This window comes from Drosophila erecta, unplaced genomic scaffold (assembly GCF_003286155.1).
Source record: "Drosophila erecta strain 14021-0224.00,06,07 unplaced genomic scaffold, DereRS2 tig00000000-arrow-pilon, whole genome shotgun sequence".
Lineage (NCBI taxonomy): Eukaryota > Metazoa > Arthropoda > Insecta > Diptera > Drosophilidae > Drosophila > Drosophila erecta.
The window spans coordinates 19,653,694-19,678,062 of NW_020825194.1; the positions used below are offsets into that span (position 1 = coordinate 19,653,694).

At 45.3% G+C, this 24,369-nt stretch overlaps 1 protein-coding gene across 5 annotated transcripts in view; it reads right to left on the minus strand.

Moving 5' to 3' along the window:
* Positions 1 to 239: 239 nt before the first annotated feature.
* The window catches only part of LOC6552468 (homeobox protein abdominal-B), a 46,272-nt gene continuing 22,142 nt past the window's right edge, over positions 240 to 24,369 (minus strand). For 2 of the 5 annotated variants that reach the window (XM_026982538.1, XM_015154269.2), the window contains exons 2-7: positions 16,498 to 16,548; positions 9,057 to 9,234; positions 4,446 to 4,657; positions 4,155 to 4,356; positions 2,729 to 2,943; positions 733 to 2,673 (exon numbers count right to left, since the gene is read on the minus strand). In XM_026982538.1, coding sequence (XP_026838339.1) covers positions 2,482 to 2,673; positions 2,729 to 2,943; positions 4,155 to 4,356; positions 4,446 to 4,649 — 813 coding nt within the window. In that variant the 5' untranslated portion in view covers positions 4,650 to 4,657; positions 9,057 to 9,234; positions 16,498 to 16,548 and the 3' untranslated portion in view covers positions 733 to 2,481. Of the gene's footprint in view, positions 2,674 to 2,728; positions 2,944 to 4,154; positions 4,357 to 4,445; positions 4,658 to 5,420; positions 6,214 to 9,056; positions 9,235 to 16,497; positions 16,549 to 17,014; positions 17,515 to 24,369 lie in introns of those variants that run through there. The other 3 variants (XM_015154268.2, XM_026982546.1, XM_001979791.3) reach the window with 3 other exon arrangements.

A 24,369-nucleotide genomic window follows, 5' to 3' on the forward strand; every position in this document is an offset into this window, starting at 1 on the left:
GCTCATTTACTGGGCAACAAATCGTTTCCAACTTGCGAAAGTTTACCAATCCCAGCCTCCCAATGCGCATTGTCATTAAATTGATAGTCAATGAATGCAATTAATGCAATGGCAACGGTATAAAGTCATCATTATATGCACCATCAAATTACCTACCATTATATACCATACCGTTATAACGCTACAAAGAAGCGCAGATATAGATACAGATATGGGGCATTCAGTAAAGTCGAGAAAAACACAGTTACATAATAATTTATTTAATCTTAAGACATATGCCGAAACAAGACTATTAATTCTAGTTTTAATTTATTTAAGCGCTGTATTACAATACCAGTGTAAAAATACTGTAACAAAAATCAGGAAACGCAACGAAGGAAAACAAAGATCGAAATGAAACAATTCAGAAAGTGCACTGAATCAGATTTATATTTTTTGACTGAGGAAGTGGCGACTTCGAGCTGATCGCCTACGAGTAAGTGCAGTACATATGTACGTATTTTGCTTTACGTTTTGTACGAGTACGAGTACGAGTACGAGTATCTGGATGTCTATGAATAAATTCGATGGTGAGAGGTCGCTTGCGATGTGTTAACATCCTCCTCTTTGGTGTACTTACCGAAATAATGGATGAAAAAACGGATCAGATGCGGATAAACCAGAGGATACCAAGAATGGTGTTGGATGGAAGGCGGCAAGGACAAGGCCGCGAAGTAGTTGGGATATTTTGAATTGTGTGTATATTTTTGCACTTCTGCAACTTCTTGTATTTTATTCACAATAATTAACTTTTTAAAAAAGAGAATTGCTAACGCTAGATTAAAATTCACTAAACAAACTATAATCGAACATAATCATAAACATAACCGACTTTAGACTACAACTTATCGAGGGCTCGAAATAATAATAATACAAGAACATGAATAAAGCAGTGGGTGAAATCATTTCTTCATCAAGTATGTATAGGCTAATTATACACATATAATGGTAGGCATAGGTGTAGGTGTAGGTGTAGGTGTAGGCGTAGGTGTAGGTAGAGGTTAGCATAATATAATATAATGCTCGGGGCAAAACATTAACAAAATCGATAATTACACAACACAACTAAACTTAGACTTAATATCAGGATCAAGCGGCGTCGATACACATGAAAATATATGTATGCATATGTACGATTACTATATGTACTATGTGTATGTTATATAAGTAGCTGTTACGGTATGCTAATTACTCCTCCCCGACATCTCCCCTCCATCGTTTTCACACTCGCTTACTTCTGTAGAGTGTATATCTTTTAAGTTTTTGTTGCTTTAGCTTTACGAGTAGTTTTGTTTAGTGTTTTTCTTGCCTTTAGAGTTAAGTTAATTCGAAAGCGACTTCAACTATGGGGTAAACATGCACACACTCATTGAAACTTTGCAACTTACAATTACCATTTGCTAAAATCGAATCCGAATTCATATTATACAAATTGAATATTGAATATCGCTGCATGTACGCATATATATCTGATGTAATTTAGTTATCGAGTGCTTGCTTCGGCCGGAAATCAGCGCAATGTCTTAGTTTATATACAGGAACTTAGAAAGTATCAAAGGACACGACACGACGAACATTACACGACAAAATTTATCCTAGACTGCGGAGTGTGTCTTCTTGTTGGCGGGGCTTCTTCTGAGTGAGGGGTCCGAAAATTGTTAAACAATTTGTTTGTGTTGCTAGAACATGTATCTGGGTCTAAAATGTGCTCTGCTGCTCTGGCTAACTCAGCCGCCTTCTTCTGGCCGCTCTTACATGGATAGGTATGGTAAAATCTACTACTCGAACGCGTGTATTCATAATTTATGCGGGGTTATATTCACTGACGTTTAAGTATATTCATATTCATAATTTATAGTTCGGAAAATTCATAGTGCTCGCCTAGGCTAATGAGAGCGTTGAGAGAAATACGTACATACATATATTTTCGTACAGTTGCGAATTTCAAGTGCATCTTTTCAATTGCTGCTGCTTATTCTTCATCTTACTCGTATCTATATTCAACTACCGAACTAAGCTGCATTATCGTGTTGGGTTTGGGATCTCTGCGATCCGTAGAACTGGCTTAATAATAAACTGCATTTCCGTCAACGTCGGCTGGTCACTCATCACACATCACACATCAGCGACGCCTGCGCACTTCTGGGCAGTTGCTCATCCTCATCCTGATCCTGCTCCTCTATCTGGTCATATATTCCTATCCCGCATGCTAGAGATCTCTGGGTTTTGTACATTCAACCGACTGAACTCGGCCTGGCTGGAGTCGCCCTTCCCGTCGCTGGACTAGCATGGAAAGTCCATGGCCAGCTCGTTCTTGATTAGATGATGGTGGTTCGGATCGGACATGGGGTTGGGATTCGAGCTGGGGTTACCCGAACTCGGATTGGCTAACTGCTAGTAGGTGGCAAAGCCCATGGCGCCAGCGCTGCTGTTGTCCAAGGGTCACTGGTGCATCTTGGCGGCATGGTGACCCATGTTCAGGCTAAGGTTCAGGTGGTGGCCGCTGTGGTGCTGCTGGTTCGCCTGCGCGTGGTTGTGGTTGCTGCTCGAGTTGTTGTTGTTGTTCTGCTGATTGGCCTGGCGCTGGGAGTTCTTCTTGTTCTTCATGCGCCGATTCTGGAACCATATCTTGACCTGAAAGCAACGTATTTAATCAAAAAATGCCACACCAGCGGATTAGTGAACTCACCTGTCGCTCGGTCAGCTGCAAATTTCTGGCCAATTCCCAGCGCTTTTGCTTGGAAACATACGCATTGAAAAGGAACTCCTTCTCCAGCTCCAGGGTCTGGAACTTCGAGTACGGCTTGCGCTTTTTCCGGACGGACACCTGACCGGTCCACTCGTGCAGTCCGGGATTGGGCGTGCAAGAACCCACCGCTCCCACCGACAATCCACCAGAGGCTCCTGAAAATATCACCAAGTAATGGGGTTGAGCTACATGGTTTACTTCATTTGCCGCAAGTGCGGGTGGTCCGCTGCCATTGTTGCTGTGTTCGGTGGCAATATCAGATCGTTAAGTTTATAGAGCAATTACGGAAATTGTTTAGCAATAAGCGTAATACAAAATTATTCAATTCAGCATTTATGGCCCCTTAATTGGTGCGGTACGGGGAGCGGAGCTCCGAATTGGCACGAGGCCCATATTCACACTCGAGCGGATAACATTTAATGAATACATTCGTTCCCGCTCATTGGCCGACCAAATGAAGCAATTAAATTAATGTAGAAGTAAAGTGACAAGCTGGATTTATTTTTATTTAAATGATAGTTCAGCTAAAAGCGTTTCGAATCTAATCCGATTTCTTTGAATTAGACTTGCTTGCATTAAACAGTTGGGTCTGTCAGATTGAAATTTACTTATCGTGTCTAAAGCGCCTTAATTCCAATTTTAAATTTTGCTGGCGAGGTCGCTTCAGTGACATATTTCGCCATAATCTCGAGTCTTTACTATGGGGACTGCCTGGGAAATTATGACTACTTGACAGATACGGTTCTGGCAGCTCGAAAACCCTGCTGATAAGACCGAACATAAACAGGCAACCCCACAGAATGCACTTCCAATGACTTTCGCACCCACATTAAGGCGCAACGCTAGCCAAATAGCGAGAATCGATTTATGGGCTGTTTTGCACTACGCTAATTGAACGACAAACTTGACGGTTTCGCAGTTTGGTATTTCAGCCGATACGACGGCACAAAGTCTAGTGCACACAGGGAAAATCAAATACTCTTCAATTCATTATTGTAAGATGCTCAAGATTCAGGGAATGTTTATATAATCAGCTTGGCTCATAGGAACAAAATTAATGGCATCGTATATAAAAAATGTACACATAAATATCTCTTCATTGGAAATTTTGACTGTATTAACGCCTATATAAATATATATTTCGATTCATATTTAGGCAGAATTCGAATGCTGGTTTTTAAACAGAATTTTTCAGAACATTGCAGTCAAAAAGGTTTTCTTAAAAATAATACCTTTTTTAAGTATAGTACATATGGTATATTTTTAATTACCACGTAACATTTCAGTTACCAAATTAGAGCTGCAAAACGCTCGACATTTTTTCGCGTGTGCCCAACCTCGATACCCTTAGGTGTGCTGGACTCACCTGAGCTGGAGTAGTTCTCGCTGGGATAGCCCCGCAGTCCGCCCGGCGAGGAGTAGGTGGGCGGCTCGTAGCTGGACGTCGATGTGCCCTCGACGGACTGTCGGGCGGCGGCGCTCACGTGGCGCTCCGCCTCGTTCATGTAGGCCGCCGCCGCCGCGGCAGAGGTGGTCTGGTCGGGGCGGTAGTTGGGGCCCCAGTACTGCTGCGGGGGAGAAAAGAGTTCGGGTTGGAACTGAGTTGCTTAGGACCGAAGTGCGGGGTGGAGCGGCGCGGTGCGGCAGCCATACTTACACCAACCGGAAACTGCGTTTCTGGGTAGGGGTAGGCGAACATGTGCTTGCGGTCGTAGTACCCGGAACCGTAGTGCTGGTTGAATCCCTCGTCGTTGTAGGCCCAGTGTGCCGTGTGCCGCTTGACCGCCGCCGAGGTGTCCGTCTCGAATCCCGGACCGGCCCGGATGGCGGGTATGTGCAGTGGCGCTAATTGGATGGACATATTGATGTCTGGAAGCAAACGGGAAGCGCGGATATGCTGCTGTTAATAATTTCTCTAGGGCTGGTAAGTCAAATTTTAACGACTGTCTATGATTGCCTAAATCGACCTCCTTGACCATTTTTGCATTTTATCACTTGGCGAGGTATTTGTGTCTATAGCCCTTAGCTCGTTTGCTAGTGTCTCAGATGTGGGAGCATTCCCACTTCATCGATATAAAAATGTGTGTATTGATACGTGTCTAGCATTAAGGTATTCAAATTGCTACAATAACGATTCAAATCATTATTTCATATATAATGAATCAATCTAAGCCAATTACTTGAATAAATGCGCAAGGAAAATAACAGTTTTTAGCAATTTCTGTGCATCAACTCAGTTTCTAAGAACTTCAAGAAATAATATGAGACTTATTGATATTGATAAAATAGCAGCAAATATTTTGAGTAAATCAATTAAATGCGTGACGATTCCTGACTGAGTTCAAGAAAACCCTTATCAGCCTTGGGAAGCGTGCTGCAATCAACAAGACTGAAACGCTCATTGCAATTTCGAAAAAAAAAACCAGTGGAACGGCCCCGTTCCCAATTTTATGCCCCACTTTATTTTGAGGAATTTCTAGCTCCCAGCTAAAGTGTAGAAAATTTCAAAAGCCATATTTGCAAAATATTTTCCCAACGATTTTCGAAAGAGAGTTCCCATTCCCAAGAGAGTTCCAATTAGGACTCTGCATGGTGTCCAACCCCAGGGAATGTAATATTTCTGGGACCTCACCTTCCTTCTGAGAACTAACGCTGGAGGGAGAAACACTCGCCGCGGTCGGCGCCACGATCTGCGTCTGGCCAGGAGCAACTGCAGCATTCTGCTGTTGCTGCTGCTGCTGGAGATTCGAGGAGGCGCCGCTGGCGACACTGTTTGGGGTTTGCTGCTGCTGCGGCAGTTGCTGGTGGTGGGGGGATGTGAGATGTTGCTGCTGCTGCTGCTGTTGCTGTTGTTGGGCGGAGGGTCCAGTGGGTGTTTGGGCGGGACTGAGGGCGCCGGCCACCGGTGTTGTCGCCAGCTGTTGTTGCTGCTGCTGTTGGAGCTGCTGCTGCTGTTGCTGCGGAGCGGGGAGGTGTTGCTGCTGCACGGCGACAAGTGGCACAGGCGGAGGATCCTCGTACATGACCGCATGCGTGGGCGTGGAATGTGTGGTGGGAGTTGACTGCTGGAGCACGGAGGAGGGCGAGGAGGCGACGACTGCATGTTGCTGCTGCTGCTGTTGCTGCTGCTGCTGCTGCTGCAGGTGGGGATGCGCGCTGTGGTGATGGCTGGTGGTGTGGAGAGGCTGAGGCAGGTGGTGGTGCGCATGGAGATGCAGTTGCTGCAGATGCTCCTGCAGATGCTGCTGCTCCTGCTGCTGCTGCTGATGATGCTGCTGTTGCTGCTGCTGTTGTTGCTGCTGCTGTTGCTGCTGCTGCAGGTGGTGCTGCTGCATGACGGGCAGGGGATGTTGCGCCTGGGGATGCGGATGCGGGTGCGGGGCGGTGGGTACGTGGGTGTGGGTGTGTGTGTGATGCCCCCACCACGCCCCGGCAGCGGCGTGCGACCCGACTGCCGAGACATCGTGGGGGTCGTAGAGAGCGCACGCCAGCGGGATGGTTGGGGTTTGGGGGAGGGGTGGAATATTTACGGTTATCTTGGACGCGTTGCACTCGAACTGCGGCGGCGAGGGTAAAGGCGGTGCAGTGGGGTCGATCGCCTCGACCCACCGACCTTTCTCTGTCTTTTTGCCTCACTCCTCCGAGTGACGCCTCTTTAATTGTTTAAATCTTATTTTATTTTGCGTCTTAATAATTCTTTATTTTTTCCAATATCCAGAGCACTTTTATTCGAGTTCCTTTGCTTTTACTTGCGTACCGCACACGCACACAGACGTCCGTCAGCGGTCACACGCACACGCCGACTTACTCACACACGCACACTGCCTAAAGAGCGGGCAAAGAGAGTCACTTTGTTGTTGCTGTTGCACAGGGGATCGAATCAGCTTGGATTTCACAGGGTGTTTGCGGTCGTCGGCAACTCACGCAGTATTTTCAAATTGGCTTTTTCAGGTTTCAGTTTTCATTCGGTCTTTCCAATTTTCCAAAACCTTTCCTATTTTCCCGTTGTCAGTTAAAGTTTTCTTTTCACTTTTCTTTTTTGGTTGGCGTTTTATAATTATCATAAATAGTTTATTATTTGTGTGGCCTGCAGTTGTTGTTGCTGCTGCTGCTGCTGGTGTTCGCTTTTTATGTTGGTGGTCATAAAATTTGATTTTACGACCAAAACAAACAATTAAAGGCAATGTTTGCAACAGTTAACAAAAATGTTATTGTTTCTCCTCACATCGCCGGCGACTCGATGTTTTGATTGCGATTTTGGCTTTTCGATTTTAATTTCCGTACGACTCCAACGGCGTTTCCTGAAGTTCGACTTTTCGAAAATTTTTCAACTCGGTATTTTTCGAACCGCTCGAACGGAACACTTCCAGCCGAATGTGAATGTGAGTACGAAATCGCCCAAGTCCCAGTCCTCGACGAAGTTGCAGGGCCGCTTGTCTTTGCTGCCTCGGCTGTTGTTGTATTTGTTGTAGTAACTGTTGTTGCTGTTGCTGCTGGACGCCCGCGCGCCTTCCAACCGAACAGAGCGAAGCACAAATCTACACTGACAGGCAGCAGCGCACGGCGACAACATATCCACATCGCTGGCACGGCACAGGCACACCGACAACGACAACGACAACGGCAACGGCAACACGAGACCAAGACCAGAACCAAAAGCAACGGCAAAAGCAGAAGCAGAAGCGGTGGCGTTCTCTCGCTCTTTCTCTGTCTCGCCTTAAGAGTCAAGAGGCCAGCCCCGCAGCAAGCACAATCACGAACACTGAACGCAGCGGCGCCAGCCCGCTCCACTGTGTGTGTGTGTGCGTATGTGCGCCTCCTCCCCGTACGTGTGACTCGCAAGAGAGCGCGCACATGCGCGTATGTTCATACTCGATGCTCTGCTCCTGCTTTTGCTGGTGGTGGTGGTGGTTGCTGCCAGTTGCTGCAGTTGCTGCGGCTCTCTTGTGGCGCGTTATGCACACGTACACTGTATACAGCGTCTGTGTGGCTCCCAGACTGTCTGTGAGAGTGTGTGTGTGAGTGGGGGAGCCGAAGAGAGTTCTAAATGTTGCTGGGGGCACATAGCACTGTTTCAACTAGCTCCTTCGACCAGGCCGAGATGGTATCGCACTCCGACTGGGACTGGGACTGGGACTGGCTCTGGAATTCGCTGAGCTCAGCAGGTGCTCCAAGTCACAGGGGGTCATAGAGGGCGAAACACACACGCACAGTGTACGTGTGAAGGCCTCCGCTCTTTGGCGAGCAAAAAACCCTCTCTGACTCACCGCCCGCTCTTACTGCCCGTTTTTGGGGGCTGATTTGAATACTTAACACGCGCGCACCACAGCGCCATCTATGTCCGAGATTTCGGTGGAATGGGGGCGGGGAGGCGTGGTAGATGGCACCACATTGTGTGTAGTTAGTTGGCTTGTTGTTGGCGCTTTTTATCGATTACCACAACAGCAGCCACCTCCGGGAAAACTCACTGCATGAAGACCAAGTATCCCAGCCAATTATGCGCGTCATCGAGAACAGTGACTAATTAATGCTAATTAGCTAGACAAATACATGCGTGCGCCAGTTCAGTCAGCAAATTATGATAGTCCCATTGTAAGGAAACCCCGGGTCGCCTTTCACCCCTATCCCAACCTCATTTCTCCCTCTTGGCCTTTCTACAGACTCCCCTCCCTGTCTCACTTCGAAAGGCAGTTGCCAAATTTTACGCTGCACTGGACAATTATGGGAATTTTATGGCTATTGCCATTGGAAGAAAAGCAAAGGCACGCAGTCGGGCCAAGGAAATGTTAACAAATCGTAAAAAGGACGCGTTGAGAACCACTCTCAACCCGTTTGACAGCAAAATGTATGTGTACAATCGCATAAAAATCCATACTTAGCAATTACAATAATACATTTGTGCCAGAGTTAAGAAAATGTCAGAAGTCAACGCGAATGGAGGCGAATAATATTATTTCTTATGTGAAATCGGTTGCAACGGACATTTTGAATTTGAAACATCACGCATTTAGTTATTTAGTTAATAGATTTGCTTACTTAATAAAGTTTAAGAGCTAACTTTTCTGTTTAAAATAATAAACTATAATAATAATTTATGTATTATATGTTTTTGGTTGCAATTAGGTATGATTAAACCTCAGATTTTTTCCCTATTGGACTACTCCGCAGAATTCTTTTAAAGGTATAATGTCTGGACACAATAGCATGTTATCTTATATCTCTAAATACCTATTTGGCTTAAACAGTAGTTATTACAGCTTTAGCTTACCTGTAGGATGGGAACTGACGCTGGAGGGAGAGATGCTCGCCGCTGTCGGCGCAACGAGGTGGTTTTGGCCGGACGCCACCGCTGAGAATTGATGCTAGGGTGGTGCTTGGTGGGTCTGCACCGCTGCTGAATGGGGATGGATCTACTCCACCGGTCTGCTCACTGCCAGTGCTGCGTACTGCAAAAAGATGCAGAAAACTTGGTAAGTAAACCACGGCAATGGCCATCAATAAAGGCCTGCTGCAACCAGGCGCCACTCATCATAGCTGGCCATTTTCCCTGGCCTGTAGGAAAAAAAGCAGTAAGAAGAGCCCGAGGATGCCGAGGATGGCGAGGATGGCGAGGATGCCGTCTTTATGGCCGGCGCAAACATCTTGTTTGCATTTGACACCGCGCAGGTAATAATGCGAGGCTAAACTGGCAGCCAACCAGGGACGAGGGCAGTGGCAACAGGACGTAGGATGCAGGATGAAGGATGCCGCGATTTCCCGCAGGGACTGGTCCTCAAGCCGGTGCGGAAGTGAGCGCCGGGCCCGGATGAGAAAAGGGAAAGGGAATGGGAATGGTAATGGGATTGGGAATGGGAACGAGAGTCAAAGTCGGATTCGGAGTCGGAGTCAGTAAGACAAGGAGACACGCAGACAGCAGCGACAGACAGCCGTCAAACACGTCGTAAAATTTGTTTCTCGTTTCGCATTTGCATTGTGCAACACTCACAGATACACACTCGGATCTCCCAAAGGCGGTGTCAGGGTCAAAGTCAACTCCTGCCCTTCCACTGCCTGTACTTTCATGCCCAACTGCACTCCACTCCACTCCACACACTGCACCCCACTCCACACCAATCCGGAGGAACTGCGGAGGAACTGGCTCCATGTGTCCCTCAAGAGTTTCGCTTTCGCTTTGATCGCACTCAGTTCTCCCGTAAAACCATTTGACTGCAGTTCCTGGACGCAGAAAAAGGGAAATGGAAAATGGGAAAGCGCTCCAGAGTATATGGGATTCATGCACTTTTCTCCGACATGATTTCCTCAAAAATAACTGCAGTTGGAACTAGGCCTTGCGAGCATTTAGTGCCTTTACCCCTGAGCAGCATTCCATTTTGATTAGAAGATCTCAACATAATTAGTTATTAATAGAGCGATATGGCCTTTCTTCATGACAATACAAACTGAAGACCAGTTATTAAAATATTAAAAAAGCACAATGATCCAGTTCCCAACCCACATTATCGTGGGAAGATCGGTTCGGTGGGTGTCACACTTATGGTGCATAATTTGTATTATTGTCACCAACAATAAAGCCTTTCATTGGCTTCGCCCTCCACTCGTTCTTGTTGGAAGAAATAGAGCTATAGCTATAAAAAGAATTTCTTCCATTTTTAACGATTCCCCAATTTGAATAAGTTAATTAACAAAATTAATATTCAAATGGGTTTATGGCCGAAATGGCGGCTTATGGCTTCATTATGTGTGTGCCCGGTCCCAGAGACGGGCTAAAATTTAAATTCGGACAACAATAAACCTACCACAAAAAATATATAATCGTCTTGGACAAATTCACATGCAATATATCCGAAGAAAGAATCAAGTTCATTGGCCAGTCGCCATAAAATTTCGGTTGTTTGTGCGCTGTGTTTCGCGTTGGGTTTTCGGGTTCTCCGGCCGGAGATGCTGCGTCCGAATTAAATGAAATAAAATTAAATTCATGTTATCCAATTAGACACAGGGGTCCCGCACCGCGATCGTTAATGATCTTTCTCCCAGCTAATTATGATACGTCTCGGCCAGCTCTCGGCACCTTTAATGGCTCCGAATCTCTTTATTCTCGGAACCCTTTTCTCGCTGGACCCGCACCGTTTTCCCTGTAAGCCAGTCAGTCAGCCAGCCAGCAACCGGAGACGAATCACAGATATACACGGCCCGATTCCGATTCCGAGTAAACTGAAAAACTAAGCTTGGATTGGATCGAGGCTCTGGCGGCGGCGATGGCGATGGCAATGAGGTGACTTAGCGGCATTAGTGACTTTTCCAAACAAGTTTTTCTCATTCCTGTTTGCGTTTGATCGTGGAAACGTGTTCTGGGGGATTCTTACGAAAAAAGAAACAGAAAGAATAACCAGCCAGAAATTGGGCAACAGAACAGCCGACAGAATCATCCGAGCGAGAAATACAACAGATACAAGGGATTCAAGATACAAGATACAAGATACGAGATACATACACAGCGAACTCATCCCATCCCGGGCCATAATTAGAACAAAGAGCGGACGGAGCGTGGAGGGGCTGAAAAATGAAATATCGTGCTGACAGCTTCCAAGCGAGACATTTTGTGGAAAGTCGTCAGGGGCAGCCATGTACGAGTATCTGTATCTGTATCTGTATCTGTTTCGGTTTATTTTTCTGAATCTGTATCTGAATCCCTAAGATGTGTGTCGGCTGTTCTCATTGCCAACATGGCCACCGCCCCTTGCCCCTTCGCAATTTGTTTACCCAGCGTTTCCATTTCCCATTCCCCATTTTTGTATTTCTCTTTTTTTGTTTTGATTTTGGCTACATCCTTCTGGGACGCATCCATTGTTGGTGCAATTTATGATCGGGAATTGCTTTGTTTAATTATGTACACAAAATGTCATTGCTCCTTGTCTGGCGCAGAAGTAATTGACGGTACTGACACATTGTAGAGTTTAATGCCCAACTGTTTGTAGAACATCTTAGATGTGCCATAAATATGTCATCGGGCCGAGTATATAATAATAGAACTAGAAATAGCTTTCAAGATTTTAGCTTAGATCTTTGCCGCGTGGCGCATGCTTCTGCTTAAAAGCTACCCTAGGATTCTCACGAAAAGGTTGATCAACTTGGCCGCCACCCTTTAGCCCGTTTTAAAAGGGTTAAGAAGGGCCGGTGTTTATGCATTGGGGTATCAATTACAGGAGCACTAATTGAGAGACCCCAGTTAAATGTCAAAATGTGGAAGCCACAATTAGCCATGGTACCCCTAAACGGCTGTTTATCGTATCTGGCATTCATACATATAAGCTTAAGCACCTGAGAAAGTGCCGTGTCTGTACTTGGGCCATATTTTAGTACATTAAATCTAACTAGTTAACTGCCTTTTATTGCCAGCAAAGCGTTTTACGACAGACATATACGGAGCGCAGGAGAACGAGACAGCGACAGCGACAGAGCGACAGAGCGCGCGGGCCACAACTCTTTGGCAAGTGAAATTGTATGTAGATTGCATTATATATTGCAATAAAAATAAAAGTAAACACCCCTAAAATTAAAACAACACTTTTGGCCACTTTATGGTGGGCAACCACAGTCAGCGGTGCTTTTCAGTCTGAGTGGATCGTAGTGGAGCATGCAAGTGGCTCCGATGGGTTTTATGTTCGGAATTAAGTCGACGGAAAGTTGAAATGCCCGTGTCAGGCATTTGACTTCATTTTTTTCGGGCTTTCGCAGTCGTCACATGAACGGGGCTGGATAGCTCCTTAAAACCGGGCATTACTTTCACCTTCCTGGGCAGACAAATCCACTCCCACAGACGACGACCTTGGGCCAACTCATAAATTTAATTACAAAGGGCTGCGACAGTGGGGGCCATAAAAATAGACACATTTGCAGTCGAAGTGCTGCCTTGTCGCTTCCGTTCAATTCAAATTCCACTCAGTAGCCAGTCGGTTGGCCAAAATCGAGGGCCATAAAGTGGCCAGCTCCTGCGAACTTGAACCACATATGCCAGTGATGTCTTTTTTAATAGCACTTATTGCGCAAAGGTTCTCGTGCATCTTTGCTTGGCGGATCGGGCATTTTCCTCACTGAACTCCCCAAAAATCCCAATTGATCCTTAACCCGTCGATGCAGTCGGTCAATCGGGCAGACGCACCTCTTGTTTGGTTCGCCGGCTTTATGGCCAGTGGGCCAAAGTGTTAATTGCCCCGCTCCACTCCAATAAGGTGTTAATACCATCTTTATGGGCATTAAATTGGCCACCAGTTAAAATTCCAGCAAACACGACGAGACACGAGTTATGATGTCGTTAGGCTATTTGATGGCGTCTCAGCACATCCCCACATATTTGTACCCTGCCATCTGGGAGTGTGATAAAAGAGTCGGGGATTTTATGGCGAATTAATTGTCACAGAACGAGAAATGGCCTGAACCAAATCGGCCAGAGATTTGTGCGTGCCATTATTGCATGTATGCAAATCGATGCCAGAGGTTTTTCTACTTTTAACTTAACGAAATTGAAGCGCACCAGCCTTATTTTAGCTTAGCCCAAAGCTCAGACATAAAACCCGTCACTGCCAAAAACGGGAAAAATAAGTGAAATCATCAATTCTGCTTTTCCAGCTCTCTTTTGCTGTAAGAAAATTCCCAGCGGGGGATGGAAACTTTGCTACATTGTGTTTCTATTTCTTGTTTGGAATTTTCTTTCTCGCTTCCTTCACTTATCCCTCGTTTCCTTTTTAAAGGCAACTGCCTCATTTACATAAGCATAATTTCCACATAGAATAGTTACATAGCTTTAGCTTATAAGCAGCGCAAAGAGATATACACACACACACACACATAGTATAAATGGAGAGATTCAGCAGGAGCCACCCCTTCGCTGCCCCTTCCGCCCTGCCTTCCTGGCTGCCATGCCTGGCAGCCAAAGTCAGCAAAATATTTATTCAAATAGCGTGCGCGTCTCCGGCTCCCTAAAGGTTAATTTCAGTTTCGCTACATCAACGGCCTCCATCCAGCGCACCACCCACACAACCACCCACTTCCGCTGGCTGCCAGGGTTTTTGGCCCAAACAACCCCCACAAAACGACAGGCGGCCGCGATAAGCAAAGTCAAAAGCATTCAAGGATAAAGGAAAAAGGGCCGAAGGAGAGAGGGAGAAAGCAGCAAGCGGGAGCGAGCGGGATGGCAATCGTGGGGCTGGGGTGGAAAAGTGGGCGCCCACGCTTGAGGGCGGCTCGGAAAACAACGAAACGAACCACCCCCAAGGACCAAGGGTAGCCGAGTTTGAAAACACTTTTGCTGACGTTGTCGCTTGCTGAACACACACCCACACACACCCACACACACGCACACACTCCGCATACACCCACAAAAACAAGGACGAAGGATGAGGGTGAGGGGTGGCCATGGGTGGCTGGGCTGAAATATCGATCCCTCTTGGGTCGTTGCCTGCACTCAATGAGTTCTCAATTTACTTTGTGCCTTTGTACTCCTCGTATATATAGTATAGGTTTTCTATCCTGAGGAGTGGAAAAAAGATATCGATGGCCGCATGGATACCTATTAACGCATTCCTGCACAGCAACTGACAACTGCCATTACTTTTTATTCAGATACGCCATCCATGCCATCCATGCCATCCATGCCATCCATGCCATCCATGCAGACGTTATTAATTGAATTATAAATTTAACTTTTTATTGTCTCTGCCCAGCTGCAGGTTGCCTGCACCCAAAGAACTCTGAAAACGAACCCAAGACTACGTGATAAGCCTGAAAATGTTAAAAATGTCCGCCCCTCCCGAAAAATAATTCTGTTTCCCTCGATTCCGTGGAATTCCTGCTGACTAATATGGCGAGGACCTCAAGCTAATTTTCATTTGGGTGCCGGGGAAGGGGTCAAATAAGTGGTGCACAGTGGGCTTAGCTCGCAATAATAAAGAAACTTTGGATTTATGTTTATCAAGTGGGAAAATAACTTGTGTTCAATCTGAACATGATGTGAAGCACTAAGACTCCCAATTTTTAATGTTTAAATATTGATTTTCTTTCAATACAAATCATTCTGAAGGTTTTATCCACTGTCCGCGGAAGGAGAAAATACCTACACAATTCCCCAGCAGAGCGCAGCTCGATTAGCCAACAGAGGAGAAAAGAGATAACAAGTCGAACCGGTCCGTTGGTCCGCTGGTCGTCCAGTCCGCCCGTCCATTCCTCCTCCCCTCTTCCCCTGTCCAACTGACCGACAATGAGAGGAGGAAAAGACATGCGAGTAGAAAGCCACAATCAGAAATTTAATAATGGCTGCACAAAAGACAGCACGAAACGCGTTGACGTGCACATATTTTATGGGTTTTATACAGGCACTGGCAGCGTACAGTACGGGTATCTCGTATCCGAGTACCGCAGTATCTGACGGATGCACATGTTTTGCCCAGTCGGCGAGGGAGAAAGGTGAAACGCCGGCAATTGAAGCTGCCGAATGAAGTCATCGAAAAATGGACACCGGCGGCCTTTGCACTCCCCGAACCCCGAAAACTGTTAGCCGGGGAAAGCAGAAAGCAACTGCCCACCTGCTCCTTTGACGACCTGCTGCTCGGCAGTCCGTCCTCGATATCCAAGCCATATTCCCGATCGTTGATATGGCGGCTATATAGGCAGGAGTCGGATTGAAGTCCGATTTCTGCCACCGATAAACCCTGGCAGCGTGTTTCCCTTCCTTCTCGTTTTATTACTTCATAAGTGGAACTTGGCTGCTATTTTCTTGTTGTCGTGCACGATTTCCCTTTTGTTCTTGGGAAAGTCGTTAAAAATGGTTGTTTTTTTGGATAAGCCACATACGCCCGGTTTTCCTTTTCTGGAATAGGGTTTTGCGTTGGGAAAGTCTGCCAAACAATGGGAATGGAGTTGTAAATGTCAGGACTTTGAAATGCATTGCTTAATCGAGTATGCACCTGACTCTATACGAGTATCGCAGTGCAGATGGCGTCAGTCTGGAGCAGCAGCCTCTTCAGATGCCGAAAATTGAGGTAGTTAGACAATCGCGGGTAATTAGCCCACTTGTTCGATTTCTCACGGTCATAAAATGAATTCACTTCGGCTTTCGAATGAATTCATTATCCCCGAATGGCCTACGTCGACGACACCCAAGTGGTCAAATCCACTCATAAGCGACTTTTTCCACGCTTTTGTGATTTTTGGCAATTGATTTAATGTGTCATTCATAGATTTTTATTGCGCCGTTTTATTGCCGTCTTTAACTTCCGATTTACCACAATTGGCCCGCTCGGACACTGTCCTGGCCGCCCAGCATCCAGCGCCCAGCGCCCCCGGCCACGCCCACTGCGCACCAGGGTCCTGTGTGTGGGATCTTAACAGGGAAATCATGTACTCGCCGTACTTTACTTTATTTATTGCCATTTTTAATACCGCCCGCCTCGCCAGCCTGGACACTTTAACGCCCTCCGCTTGTCGCGAATGCGATGGTCGTTTGGTCGGAGAGGGGGGTGCAGGGGGATCAGGGGGCAGACCACTTTATGTTACAATAATGCTCCCCTGACGCTGGGCGCAATCGAATTGTCTCGGCCATAAAAATCAAAAGGTATTTCGGTTGGACTCTGGCATCGGGCTTTTGCATGGCTTCGATTCGGACGGAAAGCGCCCTTAATTATGGGAATATTTTACTCTATTTAATTTCCACTTACCAGCTTTTTATTGATACAGTTATTTTATTGCTACCCGCTTTTGGTTAAAATCTGCAACAGAAATAAGGAAAATTACTTTATGTTACGTGTGAAAATTAATAAGAATGGGCTAGGGTGCAAATATTATTTATTGCGTAAAGTTTTTGGTCAAAATCCTACTTTAACTTTTTAAGATTGAGGTAGACGGGAAATACGGAAACAATTCGCAATGCTGTTTACTTAAACAAAAATAGTTTGTATCCATACTTGGTTTTTCTTTTGAAATGGATCTTCATCTGTATCATCACCTTTAATACAACTAAAACTATTTTATTGGGCCATAAATTGTCGGGAAAATCGGTTAAATAATTAGGATCCATTAAGTTATTAACCATGCAGGTTTCTCCTTTGTCAAATTACCATGCCTAATATAGTGAAATTATATTGCACAACGTCGTCAAATACTTTATTATATAATGAATAGTACAATAACGATTATGTCAGCCATCACTCTTCAGAATTGAGATGCAGAACTCACCGCCTTTAATGATTCTATGCACTGTGTGATAAGACCAGAGGAATATTTGATTCAATCACTTAATAATTTGACGAAATCGACGAACTCATAAAAACCGTCATTAAATATCGGCCCGGAATAATATTTCAATGCAGTTATAAATATTTGTGTGTGCTCGGGCTCGGACTCACAAAGTAATCAACTTTTCAACAAGCGAGAATTTAAAATTCCCACTTTACGGCCACTGGTCAATATGTTTAATTAATCGGCATTATTTTCGAAAGACCCGCACACCATCGCGCACTCGCCCCTGCAATTGGGGATCCAATTTGCGTGTATGGGGATTATAAGCTGGATCGGGAACGGAATCGATGGCAGGAGCGGCGGTTATCCCAGAAGGAGGTCCTCGATGGAAAACTCGAAGGCGGGCGGAATTCGGGAATTCAGGAAATTATTCGACGGAGGCGCGAACGCGACATGCGCATGCGATAACGACTCCGAAATTGTTAGAGAGCAACTAACACTAAAAAATTAAATTCAATATTTTGTTGTTTAGACAAAGCCCCAGCGAATGCGAACGCGAACGCGAACGCGAAGAGAGCCGATCTCGCAGTTCCGATCTCCAAACCGCCGAAGCCGAGCGCCACACATGGGAGGGGCACATGGGGGGGCTGTCCCGAATGGGGGAAACAGCCCCCTGTTTCACACAAAACATTTTTTTACTTAGTATTATTTTGGGTTTTATGGCCCCACTGGCAGACAGAAAGAGACACAGAGACACAGAGACGCGAACAAGTGAACATTCGAATGGGCGGCCGAGATCGCGGAGGGGGGTTTCCTCGTGTTTTTTTTTTTTCTCATCATTTCTGAGGGGGGAACTCGACGACGATCGTACCGCCAAAGTTCAAGAAGTATATTTTTGTGCTTTGCGTTTTTGCCTTTTTACATTAGCGCTGCTTCCCTTAATTTTAATTATACCAAGCTGTCTGCGAGTGTGTGCATCCGTGTGAGCGCGGCCATTTCCAAACATTCAAACATTTCCACTCACACTCACTCGCAAGAGACACTCGTCGCAGTTTGACAGCAGTCGCAGTGTGAGCCAATTGCTCGCACATACCACAGCGCTTATGGCCTATAGCGCATACTGTACAGGCCAAGTATTCGTGCAGTGCCCATTAAGGCCGCTCGAAGGCAAACTTTGCACATCTCGGCGGACTTTTCGGTTGGCTGCCACAGCGGCGGCGGCCAGCGTTGCGTGAAAAGTCGCAAGGAAGAGGCACACCGAAATAAATCAGAAGATGTCAGTTCGTTTAATCCAAATATTCCTATTTTCAATATGTTCCAAAACATGTAGCAATGGAATGCCACAGCGGGAATGAGAAACATTCACTTGCCATGTCCTTCATTTTAGCAGTTCAAAATTTTACATTTCCCAATCTTTATCTTGTAAACAGTTTGACTTGACTATAAATTTCATTCACTTTATTTATTTACTAATACTTCAATTAATCTTCATAGCAACTGACTGCCACTCTTGAGATCTCGTTGCCTATTTCGAAACTTTTTCTCAGTGAACGGAGCGGGAGGAGAGGCGAACACTACGCGGCTGCTTGATGGCCCATTCAGCTGGCCAAAAACTCATTTGCATAGGGGCCGGGCATTAATGGCCAGCGTTCTGGCCGGGCCGATTCATGAAGCCCGAGGCTCGTTTGAATAGCAAATAGATGTGCCTGCCAAATGGGAAGTTGAGATGGGAAGCTGTCTGCATTAACTTAATCCGAAGGCTAGTTAGTACGCTAGTACGTTAGTAAGTTAGTACGTTAGTACTGACTCAAAGAAAGTCAACTGCGCTCTGTGACTGTAATTTGCTGGCTATGAGCAGAGGTAGGGGTATCGTAAAAACGTAAAAACGTCTTCGGTATCCTGATTCGTGCTCCCAAAACCCGTTTGTCCGGCTCTTGGGCTGCCAATCAAACGCAAACCTGTTTCGCGTCAAGTGCGAAAACAAACAGCCAGCGCTGAAATTGCAACTAAACTGAAAATCCAGTTGAGCTTTAATTAAAAACCTGGAAAATACAATTAAAAAATACCCGTCAGCCTCAGCGGCAGCAACCTGTGCAATTACCTGTGGCAAAGTGCGGAAAAGACATGGTAAGGGGGAAGGGGATGGGAAACGACAAAACAACAAAAAATTGTTCAAAAGTCTTGGCCAAGAGTGATGTGTGTAATTGGCCAGCCAACTGGCAAGCGGCAGAGGCTGAGCCAGAGGCTGCTCATATATGTATCTGTATCTGTATCTGTATCTGTATCTACTGGCCGTGAGCAGCTATACGGACACTGATCGCCGGACCGGTGGACCGGGGGATCTGGGGATCGGGGGACCTCCGCCCACCACCCGATCGACGGCCTTGGAGGCTGATTGCCATATTACCTGCCTTTGGCCCTGGCTCAAACCGACGCGAGAAGCGCGTAACGAGCGACGGCTCTTTGCTGTTTCGTGGCGAAGTAATAAGCGTGTTTCATAAATTGAAAGCTGTAGCTGCCGTTGCTGCTGCTGCTGCTGCCTCTACCGCAAAGCAAAACGAAGAAAAAATTATTAAGGCAAGCGAGAAAAAAAAAGTACAGAAAAAACGCCATTTAGATTGCAATCTGGAAAGCGTTCGCCTCAAAAAATGGCCGTCGCACACACGAAACAAAAACTCGGCCATAAAACGCTTCAAAATTGCGGCTCTGAGCCAGAAAACAAAGCAGCAACAGCAAAAAAAGACTACAGAAGCAGCACACAAAAAATGCGAGTAATTATTTTTATTAAAGCAAAAAACGAGATGGCCAACAGTTGCGATTATGACCCCTGCCCCCGTCAACTCGCCTTAGTCCACTTTCTGTGCTGGCTTAATTAAGTTGGTCACACTCGGAGGGGAAAAGCAAGTCAGAAGGGGGAGGGGAATAAAAAGTACTTTCTGAACCACTGTCCCAACGTATCTTCTCACTGTGAATTCTGCTCAGAAAAAGGTAGTTGGACGAGTGATTTCAGAGACTTGGGTTAGGTGTGTCCCTTTAAATTTATTTAATTTACATCTCTTTTAAAAAAGGGAAGGCTGTGTATAGATAGGACCCATATAGAACCATATATATAGAACAATATAGATATATATTCGAAGCCAGCCCGTTTCGTGTAATTATTGAGTTTGGTAATAACACAATTCGTGCACATGTTTCATTATCATGTTCGACAGGACACCCCAGTGCAAAGCTGCCCTTGAGACCCCAGATTAGCGAAAAGTCATGGCACAACAACTCAAAATCACAGAAACAAACAAACACATATCAATTGGGAAAATGCGATGACGGCTCAATCTCCGCTGGGCAAAGCATCCAAATAATTACCCATTCAGAGCGAGGCGGGGGGGAAAACTGCGAAACTATGCGGAGTATGCAACTGAAACAACAGCCAATGGCAGCACCATCGAAACGAAAGGAAGTCGAAAGCGAACCGAGTTGGGAGCAGCAGTAGAAATAGCAGTTTTCCATCCGCCATAAATAATGTTAAGCGCCACGGCTGAGAGAAAAACATGCACGGTCCATTAACTTTTTGCGGAGTGGTTCGCAGAGTGGTGCGAAGGAGATTCTGACTTCCACGTCATCTCACACAGAAAACAAAAAAAAAAACCGATAATGGTGCCCTTGAAGTATGACAAACAACTTACGAGCATGGAAAATGTATATTGCAAACTTCATATTATTTGAAACTTTCGATTACAGAAAATTCCAGTATCGTGTATATTATGGAAATTCTTGATTGTTTTTTTTCCAAGCTACTAACGAAAATTCTTAATATAGAAGCTTAATTTACTGTTGAACTTACGAAGATTCGACACTGTTTTTAAGGCAAATTTCTCTTGACTTTTCTCTAAGTGCAACCAGCCGACCTCGACACCAAAAACCACCGCTTCACCGACGATGGGCTGACATTTTGAAAGCTGCGCGATATTTGCGGCCGGGGAAATGTGCCGCAGTGGAAAAGGCCAGAGGGAAAACAAGTTGGATATTCAGTTTTTACTTTTTGGTAACATTTTCACGGACTCCGCACTCGACTGGAATTGCCATTGTGAGTGTGCGTGAGTGCCGAAGCCAAAGGTTGAGTTAAGGTTAAGTGGGTTCAGATTGGAGCTGGAAATAGACCTTTTGGCCAGCGTTTCTGCTCTGCTGCCTGACTACTGGCGAGCAATTCCTTTTATTATTCATATTATTTTAATTACGCTCGCCCGCTGCGCTGCTTCCTCTCAATCTTAAGTGCCAATAAAATTAATTGGGGAGCGGTTAAGCCGCCTAGGATTGTGCATTGAGCTACAAAGCGCGGATCATTAAAGCTGCATCAAACAGTGTGACTCACACGGCGATCGTGTCAAGTTCGCAGTGCCTAAAGGTTAAGTGCACCGATGAGTTTTGGACTCCCCGGGATTGGAATGCTCCGCGGAGAAGATAAATTTCAAATACTCGTAATTTTTATCATAGCTCTTTAAATAGTATGTGTTTATTCGTGCTGTCTTTTTCCGACGGCAAAAATATCAATTGGTTTTTTAAATATTAAGTAACAAGAAGCGAGTCTGACCCTATAAAGTTAGGCCTTCTTAAGCAGGATCACTCCAAGTCAATTTGGCCATCTGCGGCCAATATATGTTCTATGGAACAAACATTTTGACCAACGCCACTATAATCTTTTGTATTTTATTATTTATATCGATACTTCAAACGAATTTTGAAGCTGAATTTGTAGCTAGTTTTAATTAAAATACAATTTTCATTTTAGTCTTTGTAACATTTTAAGACAATGAAATTATTAAAATGAATTACAACTTTTTGGAGTAAAAATGTACAAGGTTTGGAATTAATTTTAATGTGCTGACATTATGCAAGCGTGTCGAAGTAAGTACCTCTATTCTAATATTTCAATTTGGCTAAAAGAGTTTTCCCTTAACATTTCTTCAGGGGAGAGAAGTGCAGCAGCTGCCTGGAAAAACAAAAGCAACGAAACACCGGGTTGAGCAGCGCTGCCGACGTCGACGTCACAGCAGCCGCCACGAGTGAGCGGCGAAGTCACCACGCCGGAACTCACCTCAGCCGGCCATAATGGCTGAAATGAGTGGAAGTGAGGCGGCGATACGACGATCGTGAAGTGAGAGCGAGAGACAAGAGCAATGGCGGCCGCATGGCGCCGCAGAAGAGCACTGCCCACTTTGCGAGAGCGGGAGGGAGATAGTGCAGCACATGCACTGTGCGAAATGTATAAACAAAAAAACCAAAACCCCAATAAAAATAAATGCTTTTTAATTGCCACCGATGAATCAGCGGCGAAATGTCACAGCAGAAAGTAAAATACCAAATACCAAACAATGCCGAAAATGCACAATCACATCAGAGCCCCACGCCTAGTGAAATTATTGCTAATATAAAAATATTTTGTTGGCTCGTAAAAAACACAGTCAGAAGAAGCCCAGTCTAAACCGCCGAAACGCAAATACAATATTTTAAGGTCTAATTTTTTGACGAGTTTTTAAACGATTGTAAAACTCTTTCTCCCCGCACACGCACACACACACAACGGACTTTCCTCGCTTTTACGATTGCGAGGGCCATTCATGTGTTTTGGGCGAGTGAATTATGGGCCACTCGCAAAAGACAGTGCGGGATGGTATATGGGTATATGGTGTATGGCGTATGGCGTATGGCGTATGGCGTAAGGTATGGTATCTTTTATGCTAGAAGTCAGTGTGACAAAGCCGGCTAAACTGCGAGGCGTTTATTACGTGAGTTATGACACCTCTGCCAGCCATTCTGGCACACAACCAGACAAACTATTAACAATGCCAAATTAATTGCAAAACAATAAAAGCCGCACTGAATACTGCATAGAAATGAGCGATTGTGATTACGATTTCGCATGGGATCCGCATCGTCAGGTAGCCCTCGTAAAAATGCCAATTACAAAAATCACAACAAATCATAAAAGTTTTTAATTGCACGCCGAGCGGCGGCTTTTGGCTTTTGGCTTTTGGCATTTCTCATTTCCCATTTGCCGTGCTGCCGATCATCAATCAGAGTGCGGTCGGGCAGTCAATCAATCAATCTGCACGATAGCCGCCAAAGTTTATTTAATAATCAATTCGCAATGAATAAATTCCAGTGCATATATGTATGGGAATTCGACTGTGCGTAGGGCACACAATTGACGATTCGATTGGCGGTCGGAGCAATCGAGGTGCTAACAAGGTTTTGTTTTATGAACCAGCCCATAAATACACTTGTTCTACGCGCTCCCCCGCTCGCATGCACGAACATATTGTAAAACAATTATCACCTGTTGCAAATTATTCGGATTTTATGCTCGCCGCGTAATATCAGTGGCTGCTACGCTCCGACGTCCGCTCCACCGCCATCCGCTCATAAATACTGCAGAGACATCATAAAAATGTTTGAAGCACCGCCGACAACAACAACAACAACAGCAACAATAACAACAACAGCTACAACAACACCGAGCCCCATAAATCCTGATTATGGTCTCTGGATTTATTGCACGTGGCGGGCTGCCCAAAACACCGATCGCCCTTTTGCACAGGAAATCTGTGGGATTCGGTGGATCCAGGGGGAGCTGGACATTTGTAGCTAGTAGCTACAAGCGTTCCCCCTTTCGCCGAATCAAAATGCACTCAAATCAAATAGGATTGCTGCCCGAGGAGAAACATCGAAGTAGGCAATTTATTGATTTTTTATTGGGATCTGCACTATGCTCCTCCCTGTGGCTAATGACATAAAAAGTGTGTACAATTAAAACAATCAGAAAGTCCTATTTCCGCTGAAATGTAAAATGCATTGAACCGTTTCTTGAATTAATAATCCCCTTAGAAATACAGATTTAAAACCGTACTTTTTACATATTAAATATAAAATATATCTTTTGAAAAGGCGTCAAGAGATCAATGAACAATGCGCATTTTTCAGCTGCCAATTTCCACAAACAATCAATAAACAGCCATCCCAACACCAATTATTGACTGCATTATTGCGTTTTCATTGCAGACATAGGACCGGTAAACAAACTTGTTTCTTTGTGCAACGCTTGTAAATAAAGTCGAACATTGTTTATGGAAACATTTTTGGACAAATAAACAGGACCAGGTCGCTGAATGCAAATGAACCGATTTAATGTCTCTGGCGTTTTGGCCAGAGCTATAGCGTTTCTGGTTTATTTGCCCGCCGGCAGTGTGTTCACCTCCCGACCGGCTTCTGAACGAAGAAAAAAACAACAAAAGAAAACAATATATGGACAACTATACTGAAAAACTATGGAGATGCAAGGGAAAGCTCAATGGCCG